Below are 16,820 nucleotides of genomic sequence, written 5' to 3' on the forward strand. Positions count from 1 at the left end.
CCAAACTAAGCCTTAGTATATTAGAGTAATTTGTAAATATTTGATTTAGGTACCATATTGGACCCAAAAAGACTTATACATCAAATTAGAAAAAAAATGTTCGGCTATTTTACCATAATAACTCAAAATAATTTATTATTTACATAAATGACCCTGATTAAAAAACAATCATCTAAATGACCTAAAATGAACAGTGTTGAGGGGTTTTGGACATCTCATGGCCGACACCCATGTCCCCAATCCCCAAAAAATCACTTGATAATTCAAAAAGTGTTTAAAAAATAATTTTTTTTATGTAGGTCATTGCATGGTCGACACCCATGTATTTTTTTCCGGTATCTAAAAGAATTTTGGGTTTTGGCTTTATGGTGGCTAGCACCACTTTCTGATTTAAAAAAAAGAAAAGATTTTTTAGTTTTGGCTTTATGGTAGCCGATACCACTTTTAATATGCTCAAAAAGTAAGATAGCTTTAGAGCCAAACCCATGGTGTGCATGCCCATTAATAATAGTTGTCCATGCTGCGACATTAGGTGAAGAGATGCTGGAAACTGACTTGTGAGCATCACTAATACATATTAATAAGGGATGTTCCAACATAAACGTTTGAATGAAATGGTGTTTTGATCAAGTGAGCATGAACATGCATGAAAGAGAACTGAGAATATTGAGCTTGTATGTGCTATTTGTAATCTGCACATATTCAGGTAGAGCATTAGAGTCTCTTTGTATTGCTCATTTTGAATATAATTAGACATCATTGAATTCCATGCCACACGGTTTCTTCAAACAACTTTAAAGCTTTATCAATCTCTCCGCTCCTCGAATATATAGAAATCATGATGTTGATAGAAATTATTGTTCTTTGAGACATCTCTTCAAATAATCTTTTTGAATTTTCAACTCGGCCATAAGCAGCAAACCCTTTAAGCTTTAGATTATATGAAGCTGAATTTGCCTCAATGAGTGTATTAAAAATTAGTTTAGCATGAGCAATCCTACCCATTGATATAAGGCCTATATTAAGTGAATTTAAAGCATTCAAACACGAATTTGTTACTCCATCATAAACTCTTTTAGCATCAGCAATAGCTTCACAATTAGAATAAAATTCAATGAGTGTACCATCAATTAATTGATCAAATTCAAATTCATATTTGATCAAAATCCTATGAACAAGCCTCCCTTCACGTAAATTAGCTAACTTGTTACAAACATTTATAACAGAATCCAAAGTGGCGTCGTCCACCACAAAGCCAAGATCCAAAAACCTTTTTTTTAAATCAAAAAGTGGTGCCAGCCACCACAAAGTCAAAACCAATTTTTTTTTTATACCGAAAAAAAGTACATGGGTGTCAGCCATGCAATGGCCTACACAAAAAAAAAGAGTATTTTTGTTAGACGCTTTTCCAATCATTAGGTGATTTTTAGGGATTTGAGACATGGGTGTCGGCGATGGGGTGTCTAAAACCCCTCAACACAGTTTATTTTAGGTCATTTAAATTATTATTTTTTAACTAGGGTCATTTACGTAAATAATGATTTTTTGGGTTATTTTGGTAAAAAAACCAAAATGTTCAACTATCAAATTGGATAAAAAAGGCATAATGACTTTTTTAGCCCTTCAGCTTTACAAAAAAAAAAATCATTTTAACCATTTAATTTTTTTTGCCTCTTTTATCTCTTGAACTTGCATTTTTATCAAATCACCCCAAAATGGATGGGAAAGTTGATGTTTGCTAACTTTACCGACATGGCATACACGTGGATTGCCATGTGAATGACATATTAACATTTAATTATTTTTTTAAAATTAAAAAATTTTGTTATAATTTTAATACTTTTTTAAATAATTTTAATGATTTTAAAATAAAAAATTATTTTATTTTTTAAAATTAAAAAATTAATTAAATGTTTATGTGGAATTCACGTGGCAATCCATGTAAATTCACGTGGCAATCCATGTGAATGTCATGCCAGCAAAATTACAAAACCGTTAATTTTTTTATTTATTTTAAAGTGATTTGATAAAAATATAAATTTTAAGGTTAAAAGGAAAACTTAAATAAAAGGCTAAAATAACTTTTTTATAAATTTAAAAATCCAAATAAATTATTATATCATAGAAAACGTTAATTACCAAATTAAAAAAAAATATCAAATTCAATTAGCAAATGCTATATTAAATTAATATTATCAAATAAATGAAAAATAAATAAAATCAGGGCTTATTTTATTACACAACAGAATCATCCTCTGAGACACGTGAAGATAAACAAAGAAAATGACAATTTCTTTTTATTAAAAAAAGCTAATTACATCATGGTCTAAATTTTAAATTGATCCTCAAATTTCAAAATATTTTAATTAAATCCTTAAAATATAAATTTCATATCAATCAAGTTCTTCGTCAGCGTAGTCACCGAGTTATTGTTAAATGTAGCTCAAATATGATGTTAAGCATATCTAAAACACCTTAATTAAATTTTAAATAATCGAATACTTATCACTATATGTTATAAAAACATAAATAGTACTCATTAAAATTTTAATGATATAGACATACTTAAATTTGATCTGTATATTTTAAATACGCTCGAAGTTGACAATTAGGCTAACCAAAGGATTTGATTGATGGCAATTAAGGATTCAATTAAAACGTTATAAAGTTTAGAGACTAAATTAAATATAAGTCATAGTTTGGTGGGGTCTGATAGAATTAGCCCTCGAAGGAAAATTCAATCTCAACAAATTTTCTTTGCTGACCAAAGGAAAATGAAGATTGAAAAAATCAAGTGGGAGAAAAAAAGCAGTGATTAAGAAAGAAAATATCTATAATCTATCAAACAACAAATATGCAAATAGAAGCGACAATATGTCAATAGCATTAACAAAGTAGTTGCAGTAGACTTGACCCGTTAATTACCTCTCAGGCAAAACTTCCATGGAGGAAAAATAAAAAACAAACCGATTATTATTGAAGAGAAGCTTTTTTTTTTCAACACACAGGCTAAGTGAGCCTTTTTTTTCTCTTTCTAGGATAAGGATCTGTAGAATGTCTGATACGTTTTGACCCCACACTTGAGAATTTTGAAAAAAAATAATATTATCTGAAAGAAATTTATAATTCTAGGGAAAATGAAAGAAAAACGAGAACAACCCAGTTTTGTTTGCTGAATTTGTGCCCTTGGGTTGTTCTTTGTTCTTGGTAATTTTCATTGATTGTAGTGTGTGATTAATTTTGTTCTATATTTTTGCTGCTGTTACTGTTAGGACTCCAGGTAGACGCCAAGATTCGATTGCTTTCGGATAACGTTACGCCACAAAGAAGATTGAGGTGAGTTTTGTCTCTGTGTTAACGAGTGATTTGATTGAGGCGGGTTCAGATTTTCTCTCGAATCGGGTTTTTACTAATCGGATTGAGTTCGGGTTCTGATTACTTTTAAGAAAATGCAATCGTTTTAGGCTTTTTGAAGTTCAAGCAAAGCTGGGTGTTTTTCTTTTTCAGGGTTCAGATCATCGTTTATTGTCGTTCGAGCTTTCGGGTTTTCTTTCGGGATATAATTACGGGTTTTCGGATATAAATGATGTTATTGTGGTAATGAGATACATCACATCATACATGGATGATGGTTATGGCATGAAATGTATGTAACAATGTAAGGGAGGGAGGGATAGACAGATGGGTCTTCTTTTGTCTGTTAACTTGACGTGCCCTCAGGAAAAATGTTTGTTTGATATGTGTGGGGGGATTTTTGTATTCTTGCTTTTGTTATTTTTCTCTGCTATGATCCAATTTATTTGCTCTAATTTAATCTTCATTGAACTCTAATCCAAATTGATGCAGAGGACAAACATTCCATGTTAGCACCTAAAATTTTTTATTTTAGATTATGTCGTATAAGATATGACGTATCATTTAATAGTTAAATTAACGAGAAGGACATGATTAATGAACACCGATAGTTTGAATATATAATTAGTAATCGGATCAGAACCAGTGGGATTCAAGTCATTGTTCTATCTCTATGTTTGTGTGTTTATATGTATATGTAGGTGTTAAGATATTAACATGATGATAGCTTTGATGTTATCTTTGGTGAGCTGAATGGAAGAATTGGAGGACTCATTATAATCTCCTATGGAAACGTTTTTGAACCAAATATTTAAGAGTGCTTGTAAAAATTTGCTCAGGTGATTAGAATGATGTTTTGTTATCTTAGTCCATGATAAAGATTTTGTTTAATTCTGGAATTGGAATTTCAGCTTTATCTTGGATGCCTTTTCTTTTTGGTATATACCTAATATTGTTTTTTCAGACCAAACATACCACTCGACAAAATGATGTCTTTTCATTTTGCTTTTTACGTCAATATTCTTTTTTAGGATTAAAAACACTTTGGAACTTTTGGAATTTTTTTCCTTATTTACCCATCTTCTTATCTCTTCTTTTATCTTTCTTTTTTCCCTTCTACTTCTAGTTTGGTAGCAGCTGCCCTTATATTTGCCTCTGCCACTGCTTGAATTGCTGCTTGTTTCTCAGTTCAATTGCTGCAGAAAATAAACAAAATTTCATTTGTATGTTCTTTTTAACTTGATGGCTGCATTTCTCCCTTCTCTATTTCCTTCTTGAGAGGTCTCATGTTTTGTTCTTTAGTTTCATCATTCAATTTCTTATGTCCTGGCTTTGAGTTGAGTTGGTTTCAATGGAAAATTTAAACCCCACCACTCTCTGTTATTTGCTTTCTGCTTTTCTGGGTTTTTCATTGTCAATTGCATGAAATTACATTGGTTTCACCTTGTTCGCATTCCTGCAGGTTTTTCTTGCTGGAATGGTTTCTTACTTGTATGGACTTTAACAAGTTATCAACTCGATCAAGGTGGAAAGGTTTTACCAAGGGGTACTAAATTCTTTGTGATTATGGAGAGGGTTTATGAATCATCTAATGGAAATGGGCCGACTAGTAATGATCACATGGTTATGAGGCACTCTCCTAAGTCTCCTTACCAATCATTCTCTAAGAGATCATTACGATGGCTAGATTTAAGAGTTTTCTATGTCAGAGTAAGCAAGTGTGAGACTGATGAATCAACTCCTATGCACCTTACTCTAAACCATGTTCCTTTGAATCCTGATACACTTCTTGAAGTAAATGGTGTTAGAACTGGCATCTATTCTGATGGCCCATCAACCCTTCTTAGAAGGGATAGGCTAGACAAAAAATCGGAAGAAGCCACTTTTGTGAGCACGGATAGCATAAGGCTGACAGGAAGCATGAAGTTCGAGGTTTTTAATAAGGATACTCTTCTTCTATATGGGGTTTTAGAGTTGTGTGATAGAAATGGTTGCACCAAAGAGTCGAAAGGAAGTGGCCCGATGTGGAGCATGAACTGTGAATCAGTTATAACTACAGGCACTGGTTTTCTCAAGACCAAACAATTTCACAGTCCAAGTTCAACTTCACCCACAGTTGAGGTCTATGTTGCAGGGTCATTTTTAGGCAATCCAATTATATTAACTAGAACTTTACAGCCTAGTTTACGGAAGAAACAAATGAAAGGGATACTAGATTCGATACCGGAGCACGATGCAACTGAAGATCAGAAAGAAGCCACCCCTTTTCAGGTATTTGTTAAAATCTGGCTGGTTTCCCCTTAGCTACTCATCTGTCATGTTGTCCTCCCAATTTATAGAAAGACCACTCATGATGCCCTAAATTTTCATTGTCTGATTGGCCTCGTTCCTAGGAATCAATCATACTTTTAAGTTTGCAGATGATATGTATGGTACATACTTTTAATTCAAAATGTGATACTTGGACTACGCCGCTGAAAGACATTGTTTACACTAATACCGTATTGGGACAGCTGAATGCATTTATCTCATTTCCATGTCAGTAATCCTTTGTGCAGATCAGATAATAACCAAACATTCTGTTTTGTTAGATGGGTATGTTTGTGTGATACTTGCCTTGGAACGAATAGAGAAAGCCTGAATATCATGTTGAGGTCAATATCATTAAAAGTTCATTCTGCAGTTTCGTTTTATTAAAGGTTTGGGTAGAAATTGTTCTGCTGTATTGTCTTGTTTCTTTGGGGTATCCCTTCTAAACGTCAAACACCCCGGAGTAGTAATAATTAGAAACCTACCACAAATGACTTGGAATGTAGTTTCCTTGATTGAGCTCTTTGCAAGTTTGCATTAACATAACCAGCTTATTTATTACTTGGATGCTAGTATGATATTCAGTAACTCAACTATCATCTCTATGTTGGAGCTGTTATATCTTATCTACTTTTGAAGCTGACATTTAATCCAGTTGATCTTACAGTTCGAATCAAGCCTTTGCAACCCCTTTGTTCATTCCCGGACTGGAACCTTTTTTCTTGGGTGTTGACTTTGCAAGCGCCAACCATATTGATGTGTTCCATATATTTAAATCATAACTATGGTAATACAACAGACATAACTTTTGATTTCTTTGTCTCATGTTTTTACAGATGCTGGATTACTTGAATCACAAGTCAGAAAGTGAAGAACACAGGTATCTGTATTCAGGGGTGGACTATTTTGAGGGGGAAGATGGGGAGCTGTCATGGTTCAATGCCGGTGTGAGGGTAGGTGTCGGAATCGGTCTAAGCATCTGTGTGGGAATCGGATTAGGAGTAGGTTTGCTGGTTCGTACCTACCAAGGCACCACCCATAACTTTCGAAGACGACTACTGTAATAAACATTTTCACTTTGCGAAATAAGTCCTTATTTCCCATGGGCTAACTTAGATGGTGTTCCTAACATGTCTTCATTGTGTGGATTAGGAGCTCATAATTTGTGATTAAAAAAAGGCCATGAAATAAATTGGATGTATATCAATGACAATGTAGTAATCAAATTATTTTATGTTATAGGTTATTTGTACCATCATATTCAAGCTAAAATTGAGTCGCACAAAGAAATTTCGATCCAGTTTAGCGATTACTTGCTAATCTAACTCAAGTCAACACTCTTAGATTTCAAAGATAACTTAATGCATTTTGATACTCTGAATTAAAGAACAATGTCGTAACCGAAGACTCCGAGGATTTCAAGCAAGATGTTCAAGGCTAGTCAGGTCGACGATGTTGTTCCTGATGCACTCATTCCACCTTTTCTTCCAACAGAAGAATGACCGAATATTACGCAGAGTGCTGCTGTCATTGAAAAAGCTCAAGTGATGGGTGTTTTGAGGAACAAATTAATACTATCAACATTGAGATTCAACGCTTACATACTTGCAAAGCTCCGCTTGCTGATTCGATTTAAAATTTAAGGTGGGTTTGGATGGACAGTGTGATGCTGTTTAGCTTATTTTTTGTCTCACATTACAGTATTTAATTTCATCCCACCGTTATTTTTGCATTAACAGCAGGTAAATGTACTGTCCATCCAAACCCTTAGAGTGGTCAAATTGGTCTGGCATTTTGGCAAAAAGGAAGAGAGTTGGCAAATGCGCGGGTGCCAGAGCTGTTGCTGCTTTTTCTTATTGTTTTCCGTGATTGGTTATTTTTCAGTATTTCTACAGTTTGTTGAACTTAGTCAATTTATATTGAATATTTTGGTGCTTATTTGCATCTTTCACAAAATGATTCATCATGGGAAGCTTAATTGTTTATTTGAATATACGAAATTTCATCGCTTTCATTATTTCATTAGTGGAATGAATAATTGATCATGAGTTGTTTATTGGATAAGAATTATTGCTTTATCATTATGGATTGACTTTAAATTTGAAGCTTTGGTTTAGCACGGCTATTTAGTAAAACTCATCAAGTTTATTGTTCACTTCTTGTTTGCTCTATTTATAGGAGGTTCATTCTCTTGGTGAGGTGTGCAATTTTGAAAGTCGGAAGATTGGATCATCCTGCTCAAACTATTTACTTCTAGCTTTTATTTGATTCCATTGTGTTGATTTTTTCATGTTGATTTTGACGTTGAGAATTCTCGAGTATTGAAAAAGAGAAAATGCATCATACAATTAACAAAAAAGAACTTGATACAAAATTTAATTACATTCAAAGTTTGAAACTTTAAAAGAAAAAAAATCACATAACTTAGACACAAAATTAGAACAGTTCATGAGTCGAGTCGGACTCATGCATACTTTTTAGATCAATTTTTCAAGTTTGGACCCGACCTAAATGAGTTTACTGTTTTACCTAAGCCCGACCTAATTTAAGAAAGGTAAACCTAGACTCACTCAATCCGTCCATATTTGATTTTTTTAAAATATATAATGTACTAAATGCACTAAAAAACACTAAAATAAAAAATTTCTAACACATTAAAATATATTAAAAAATATTTATATTAAAAAACACTACCTTAAATATAATAAATATTTTATTGTATTAAAATATAATTTTTAAAATTTCATATTTTAGGTTGGGTTATTTGAGTAAGTTTTTTAAGTTTTGAATAATAAATTTTATTGTTATTGGGTTAGTAATTTAATATAAATATATAATTATTATAATATTTTTTATAACATAATATATTTGGATCAAGTTAAGCATAAACTAAAAAACCTTACCTAACATATAGATAATAGATTTTAAATTTTACTTAAACCCATTTGTAAGCCATGTATTTTTATCCAAACCTTCCAATTTCTCAAATAGACCTTTAAACCTAGATATATAACAAAACCTAATTTTTAAACTTGAATAAATAACCCGACCTATGAACAACTCATAAACTTGCATATTTATTAACAAATAACATACAATACTTTCAAAAACATTCTAATATTCTTTTCATAATTTTTTTTTTAAAAAAAGTGCAATGCATGGCAATCGCAAAAACATAAAATTTTAATCTACTGCCAAAATACGAATAATTCATGGAGAAAAGCCAACACCTTCCACGTATGATAGGTAGGCCAGGTCTATTCGTTCACCATAATTTCAAGGAACTGCATCAAAAGCTTTCAGTTTTTTTTTTTTTTGCCTCTGTAGCATACATACATTGGAACATTGGGATTGAGAATATCTACAAAGAAGCCAGTTTTGACCATACACGTAACCGCACCACTTTACTATATGCACAAAAGTTGGACAGACAAAAACTGAACTTCCATCACCAGTGACACTAAGGGGGAGACTAACCACCTACCACCACCATAAGCAAGTACCATTCTTTCTAATCAAGATTTTCGAGTTGAGGAGGTCGAGTTGCTCTGCGAAACCATGTATTGAAAGCCGTGATTAAGTGGGGGCAATCTTCAACATTTCGGGTTGAGAAGCTGAGACATTGTTGCAACAGTAGTTGTGCATCCGACATCGGCAGCGTTGAGATGATTCTCAAGAACGTTTCCTCCAATTCCAGGTGCAGTGGTTTATGGCTGGGTAGCATAGGTGACACATTGTCTTTGCACACAAGCAGAACAGGAAGCCAATCTTTCACAAGCTTCATTCTAACCTGAAATTTTATACACACTATAGTCAGGTCCTGACCATCATTGATGGGCAAGAAACACTCAACTTCTTTAAAACTCGAGCATCACACATGCGTAGCAACCAAGGAATGTAACGCAGCTTTCAGAAACCAAACAAGAAGCGGCAGACCATTTCCTAGTAAAATTTGCCATTACCCGCGATCATGTTAGAATAAACTACCCCTTTAGTACTCTGTCATTTATTGTTGTTAGAATAAACTACCCCTTTAGTACTGTCATTTATTGGTGTAATCTTAGTATCAACACAAGCTTGGACCACACTTCTGCTTTAAAATTATAACCTTTAATTACTCTTCAGAAGATCTTAGTCTTTGACAACCAAAAGTATTCATATTTCATTATAGTTTTTAGATCCAAAGCACATAAAGTTGAGTAGAATTTATTTATCAAACTAACTTGAGTAGGCATATTAAGCATATGGTTCCATCACCCAAAAGACACCGCAGTGAATATATTTGCTCTTTTAAAACAGACCACTCTTTCTATTTTCACCACTCTATAAAAGCAAATCACATGTATTAAAAGGTAGCCAAAAAGTGATCAAGGCTGGAGCCAAAGGATTACCCTAACTTACCATTCCAACAGAATTTCCATCGACTCGAATGTAATCAACAAACTAAAGCAAGAACTTCCTTGCAGCAATCAATTAACAATAGCCAAACTTGGGGTTTATCTTTCAGAATAAGTATTGCAGCAGAGCTTAGAAAGATCTAAATAACAATATGGTCAGATATCATATACGTAATTCATAATGCACGGTCGCCTAGACAATCATATGCTTGCTTGAACTTCCCAATTTAAACATCACAACTTCTAAATTGAAAACAACTTGTTCCCATGGACGATTAATTCCTAAAATTCCAAAAACAATTCACATTTGAATGCCTGACGAGCAACCCTGACCAGCAAAGTCTTATTGATTCCACCAAACAAACACAATTTTACATTTACCAATTCATTGAATGCTGTATGATAAACGCCTGCATATTCAAATAGTGGAATAACTTGCAAGAATGAAATTGATACCTGTCTAGCAGCCAATATTGTTCCAGCAGCAACAGCATTGGCAAGCTTACAAGTACACCGGAGGACGACAGCAGGGAGTCCCGGAACAATATTCCTCCAAGCATCATCCCTAAACGCTCTTTGCAAATCCGCCGTAAATGAAGCCTGCTCGCTCCATTCAACCACAGCTGAATCCGCCACCCTCAACTCAATCATCCTCTCAACCAACCACAACAAATGCCTCCCATTAGTCATAGCCGTATGCAAATTCAACCTCTGGATCGCCTCCGTCTCATTATGATCCCCTCTAAAATCAGGGCTCGTATACTCCTCCAAACTCTCCTTCACAACCTTCAAGCTCGTCTCGAAGGCCCTCTCCAAAACCCTCCTCGCCGATTCCCGCGACGAAAAATCCCTCAGAAGTTTAGCCACAAACGCTTTAACGAACGCCATATTAGGATGGTTATGAATCGCCGCTAAAATCAAGCCGTGCAACATTTCTTCGCAAGAATCTTCTTTCCCCGGCGAAAGCCTGACGAGAAGTTCCTTCGATTCTTCCTCCCGCAAGAAGGGGATCAAACTCAGCACTCTCTTCTCCTCCTCCTCGCTCCACGGCACGGCTTCCAAGAATCTCAAGCATGATTTCACGCAATCCTCGAAGAGTAATTCGAGAGCCACGGGGAGGATCTCGAGTGCGGTGGAAGCTGAGTCGATGACGGTCGCGAAATCGCTCGTGTAAAGCAGTTGGAGGACGGTTAAATGGATGGATATAGAGTTCGGATCGTCAACAACGGCAAGGTTTAACTGAACTAGGTTATTATTGTTATCATTGCTCCTGGAACCTTCGGCGCCATTGTTGCTCTTGGCGTCGGCGTTCGTTCGGTGTTGCCAACAGTCGGATAAAATCGCCGCGAAATATTTGGCGCGGCGGATGACGGAGGAGTGGAGATAGATCTGGATGTCGGATTGGCGGGAAGAATCGGATGGGGCGTCGGAATCGAATGGGGAACGATCAACGAAGAGGCGGAGTAAGACGTCAGCGGTGTAGGGATCATTGAAGGAGGAAGTAACGGCATTGGGAGAGGTGGTGATGGTGGATGCGGAGGAGGAGGTGCGGTGGAGCTTTTGGGAGGATTCGGAGACCGTTTTGTCTGAGAAAGAATTGACGACAGTGGCGGTGGAGGAGAGGCGCGTGGCGGAGGTGTGGCGGTGAGGCACGCGCTGACGCTTTCGATAGCTGTTTGGTATCATGGAGGAGGTTGTAGAAGAAATTGATAAATTAGGTTTTGGATAAGGAAGATATGAATAGGGAGGTAATGCTATACTACTAGTACGTGAGGGGGTAATGCCTTGTAATTTGAGGATGATTGATTGATTTTGGGTAAACTAACTCGTGGATCACCCAATTTTTTGGCGTTTCATTTTGGTCCCTCAAATAAAAATATTTATAATTTAATCACTATTGTTACAATAATTAAACATTTTAATCCTCTAGCCGAATGATGAAATCTAACCTAGTGCTCCACATCATTTTTACTATTTTTTAACCTACCATCGTTCATCTTCTCCTCCACATCACCCCTGCTTCCACCATTCTTTCTTATTCTTCTTTTGCTCATTGCTTCGAGCCATTGTACCATCTCTTCCTTTACCCACTATTTCCATCATCATCGCACCATCAAGGGCTTCCAATAAACCATGCCCCCATCTAATTATAGCTTCCTCAAGTTACCTAGCACCTAACTTTTGGGTGCTTTCAGTACTTGCAACACTGTGGTTACAATAATTAAAGATTTTAGTTATCACATCGTTTCTGATGTAACATTTTATATCATCATTTTTTATTTTCTTTATGGGTTATTATTTATCTAGGGTTGTAATTATGGTGTTGGGTGTTCAACCTCTTTAAAATAGAAAATTTTTTATTTAAATTTTTTGAAATTTTAAATTGATAGATATAAAATTATATTTTAAAATAAAATCTTAATTTAATTTTTAAAAAATATAAAATATAAAATATTTAAATAATAAAATTATATTTTTACTATTATAAAAATTACCATTTAAATTCCGCTTTTTTCCCTTCCCTTCCCTTGTCGTCTTTCTCCTCTCCACACCACCCCTGCTTCTATCTATCTTTCTTTTTCTTCTTCCTTTGTTCCCTGCTTTTGGCCACTGCACCATCTCTTCCTTTACCCACTGCTTCCATCATCACCGTACCATCAAGAAGAAATAGAGAACAGGCAAGCGCTACAGTATGCTTATCCTATTTATGTCCCTCCACCGTTTATCTTTTATCTTCTACCTCCCGTCTTCACCGTCTTATTTTGTTTCCTACTTCAAACTTCGATGAAACCAAACTCATAAGCCTTCCACACACGTGCTTTCTAGTAATTTTTGGGCGGTTTGGCCTATGGGGGCAAGCTGAATGGGGGTGTCATCAATGCCTTGAATGACTTTAGTTTCTTCTTCTTCTTCTTCTTTCTCACCTATCAGAAATACAAAAAATTAGAAGATGGATTTTCTTTAATTTGTTTTTTAAAGCAAAGGAATGAATCCATGAAGTGATAGGATATAAATAGGCTAAGTTGTTTGGTAAGAATCACATTCCTCTTTCTTCTTTCTTTGTCACTTAGTGTGTTAAAATGAAGTTGCAATCAAAACTTAATAGTTCAGAAGGGTGAAATACAAACAATTTTTTAATGGAAGGAAATAGGTTAATTAATTATGGTAAATATTTGTCATATTTGCAGCAAAGAAAGCTAGAATTTGAGAATAAGAACCATAATGATGCATTAATGCATCCTCTGTTTAAATATCAGATTGTATACAAAATTAATTCTACCCAAATGTTGCGTAGAAAATTTTGTCAAAATATTTGTCTCTTGTTGCTTAGCTAAAACTCTAAACACTGTTTGGGAACTCTTTCTTCTTAACCTTTGGGTGCACAAATGTTGCTTAGGGATATTGTTTTGCGAAGGTGACAGTGGAAGAGCTCGTAGTCCCATGGTTGCTTTGTTTATAGCAGAAGGTCTCTTCCTCCACTATTTTTTTTACATAGGTCTCATCCTCTACTAGGCTTTGCGAGCTAGCCTCTTATACTCATACACACACAAAGATATAGAAGCATAATTTTAACTTGGTGAATTTGGTGGCTTGAGCTTGAATACGTGGCCATTTCCCAAACTATTAAAATTGTGAGGATCGATAGGTTTTGCCTTTTTGGTCAAATATACAACTATAACAGTTTTTTTTTTTTGCATAAAATCATATTTTAATTTGAATAATATATATATACAAAATGTAGAAAGGGAAACTATAGGATAAGCATACGGTAGCAGTGGGTAAAGGAAAAGATAGTGTGGTTGCTAGGAAGCAAAGGAAAAAGAAGAAAGAATGATGGAAGTAGACTTTTAAATGGTGCTGCAACACGTGGTATGTTAGGATTCATATCATACGCTTAGTTCATTTCATCATTGCTTATCAAAATACATAGGTAAATGTTGACATTACAATCCTAAGTTTGTATTATATGACTAAATATAACGTGGGAAAACAACTTACGTTAGCAATTAATATAAATGTTTGTAGTACATGAGGTTAAATTGAACAAATTCATATAAATGTTTGTAGTACATGAGGTTAAATTGAACAAATTCATGTTAAAAGCCTATTATGTGATCTTAAGTCCTATTAGAGAGATAGATTGTATTAACTATTAGAGTTTGATTAACTTCTAGAAATAAAGACATATATAAGATTGTTTGGACGGATAATGTATAAAAAAATTATCTTAAATTTGTTTATGGATTTATCCACTAGTGACTATATTTTTGTGTAAGTGAATGAATATGTGTGTAACTCATGTATTTTAATATGTTAAAAAAATGTGCTCCCAAGGTTGTGAGCCAGAAGGTGGTATGTTAGGTACATAATTGTTAGCCCTAGTTTTTCAAATGTTTTGATATAATAAAATAAAACTTTAAACTCTTACTCAGTTAAATTTGTAATCGGTTGATATAGGCCCTTAAAATTATTTTCAAAGTGTTTAGAAACTCAGATTTGTAAAACGTCTTTGAAAGATATTGGTTCATGACCAATTTTACCTTATTGAGACACTTCGACCAATACAAGTGGATACTTGTATTGATAAAAGTAAGTTAGAAAGCATCCCAAGCATTCTTTCGAACTTCTATCGATACTTGAAGGTTCTTCTCCTGGTACACATGCAATTGTATCGATACTTAGGAGGAGTTTTATTGATAGAAGTAAGTTAGAGAACACCCCAAACCACCCATCAAACTTTACCGGTACTTAAAAGAATCTTTTACCAATACAAGTAAGCCAATAAGCATTTTTGGGTTCCCCTGCGCCTTCTACTAATACAAGTATTGGTACAAGTTTGAGCCCTTGAAACCCTCAGACTTCTACTAATACAAGTGGTCTTCTACCAATACATCGAACTCCAACAGTCACATTTTTGAAGACTTCTATATCGACACAAATCCACTTGTACCAAAATAAGCAATTTGCAATCTACAATTAATGCTTAAATTTAATGTTATAACAACTCTAATTTACTCCTAACGTCCCCAAGGTTGTTAGAAGGCATAAATACAAGTCAATAGCTCCATATTAAAGATAAGAAACAAGTTTGTCAGGTCAATTATACAAAAATCTAATATATTCATCGATATTCTCTTTGTTCTTTATACACACTCGGGTAACCATCTCTTTTATTATTTTCAAGTATTGTATTGTTATTGAGTGAGCTTTATCATTGTAATATCTTCCTTGAGAGGTGTCTTTAATCATTGTTATTATTTAACATATTTGTAAGGGGTTGCTTAAGGTTACACACACTTGGGTAACCATCTCTTTTATTCTTTTCAATTGTTGTATTTCCATTGAGCGAGCTTTATCATTGTAATATCTTCCTTGCGAGACGTCTTCAATCATTGTTATTATTTATCATATTTGTAAGGGTTTGCTTAAGGTTTTTGAGTAGAAACCTTAAGGGAAATGACTCTATCTTGCCCAGTGAAAAGATAGTGTTTTGTAGAGGTTAAACCTTGTCCTTAAAAGGTTCTAATCTAATGAATTTAGGAAATCGTGGTAAGTTAAGGTAGTGAAGATAAACAATTGGAGCTTAACTACCATAAATTCTTGAGTTTTCATTGTTTGCCTTATTTTTTAAAAATTTTAAAATCACCAATTCATCCCTCTCTTGATGATTCTCGAGCTTAACAATAATTTATACATAGCATGGCTCTAGTTAGAATAGTAGCATCATAGTTCGATAAAAAGAGTAAATACTAACCTTTTAATGGCATCATATGATTTATGAAAATAGAACATACCCAGGGATCATCTGTATGAGACAAATTAATAATTGTTTTCATTACGGAAGATGTAATTATTATTATGAGATAAAAAATTGAGTTAGGTGAAAAATAGATAAATAATTTATATTAATTTTATTAAATTATAAATTAAGTATAAAAGATTTAGTTGGAAAAATATAAAAAAAACTGTTATAAACTAAAAATTAGAACATTATGTATAGAGTAAAATATATTTTATGTTTTCACCTAAAACAAATATTATCTATAATATCTATACTATTGTATTGCATGTTGTATATTAATGAAACATAAAATATGATGATTAAATTGTTAAAATATAAATAGTAGAAAAGTTATAAAATTGCGTAACACCAAATGGTTTTAAGGTGTTTTGCTACATAGAAAATGATTTACAAAAATTATTTCTTGCATTTTTGTGTGTGTTTGTTTCATGAAAATCAATTTGGTTAATAGAAAATGACTTACGAATCAACAAAAAAAAAAGAAGAAGCTAATTTTACTAGATATTGACTTATATATCATTTTAAAGAGCATAAGTTATTTTCTAAAAAAAAGTCATTTACAAGTAATTTGATTTTTATATAAAAATTTACTTGAATCAAGCATAATATTATTATAATAATATTTTTTATTTTTAATTTTTAAAATATTAAAATATTGATATCAAATATTATAAATTTTAGTATAATTATACATACAGATTTAATTATTTTTATATGATAATATAATTAATATAAATTTTTTAATAAATTATTTAATATTGCAATTTTATGTTAATAATATATTTTAGCATTTTTAAATAATATTTTTAATATTTTATTGAAAATATTTATATTACTATTTAAAAAATAAATATATACTACAATTTATAGATATTTCATAATAAATATTTTCTATTATAAAATATGATTATTTTAATAATATAAATACAACAACTTGTTTAGATTATCCTTAGCCA

The 16,820-nt window shown here is 33.3% G+C and overlaps 2 protein-coding genes across 5 annotated transcripts; one reads left to right on the forward strand and one right to left on the reverse strand.

Annotated features, from left to right (window-relative positions):
- Positions 1-2,764: 2,764 nt before the first annotated feature.
- On the forward strand, positions 2,765-6,922 carry LOC107920582 (uncharacterized protein At1g01500). Of its 4 annotated transcripts, XM_016850361.2 has the most exons (5): positions 2,782-3,013; positions 3,273-3,336; positions 3,508-3,597; positions 4,817-5,625; positions 6,501-6,922. In XM_016850361.2, the coding sequence occupies exons 4-5, from the start codon at positions 4,921-4,923 to the stop codon at positions 6,726-6,728; spliced, it is 933 nt and encodes a 310-aa protein (XP_016705850.1). In that variant the 5' UTR covers positions 2,782-3,013; positions 3,273-3,336; positions 3,508-3,597; positions 4,817-4,920; the 3' UTR covers positions 6,729-6,922. The 4 variants fall into 4 exon arrangements, with proteins under 4 accessions (XP_016705848.1, XP_016705850.1, XP_016705849.1 ...); XM_016850359.2 differs by lacking the exon at positions 3,508-3,597 and having other exon boundaries at positions 2,765-3,013; XM_016850360.2 differs by lacking the exons at positions 2,782-3,013; positions 3,273-3,336; positions 3,508-3,597 and adding an exon at positions 4,331-4,577.
- A 1,955-nt stretch (positions 6,923-8,877) lies between these two features.
- LOC107920087 (BTB/POZ domain-containing protein At1g63850) lies at positions 8,878-13,036 on the reverse strand. Its single transcript, XM_016849606.2, has 2 exons — positions 10,518-13,036; positions 8,878-9,454 (listed from the first exon to the last, which is right to left on the reverse strand). The coding sequence occupies exons 1-2, from the start codon at positions 11,745-11,747 to the stop codon at positions 9,176-9,178; spliced, it is 1,509 nt and encodes a 502-aa protein (XP_016705095.1). The 5' UTR covers positions 11,748-13,036; the 3' UTR covers positions 8,878-9,175.
- Positions 13,037-16,820: the final 3,784 nt, after the last annotated feature.

This window comes from Gossypium hirsutum, chromosome D13, assembly GCF_007990345.1.
Source record: "Gossypium hirsutum isolate 1008001.06 chromosome D13, Gossypium_hirsutum_v2.1, whole genome shotgun sequence".
NCBI classification, from domain to species: domain Eukaryota; kingdom Viridiplantae; phylum Streptophyta; class Magnoliopsida; order Malvales; family Malvaceae; genus Gossypium; species Gossypium hirsutum.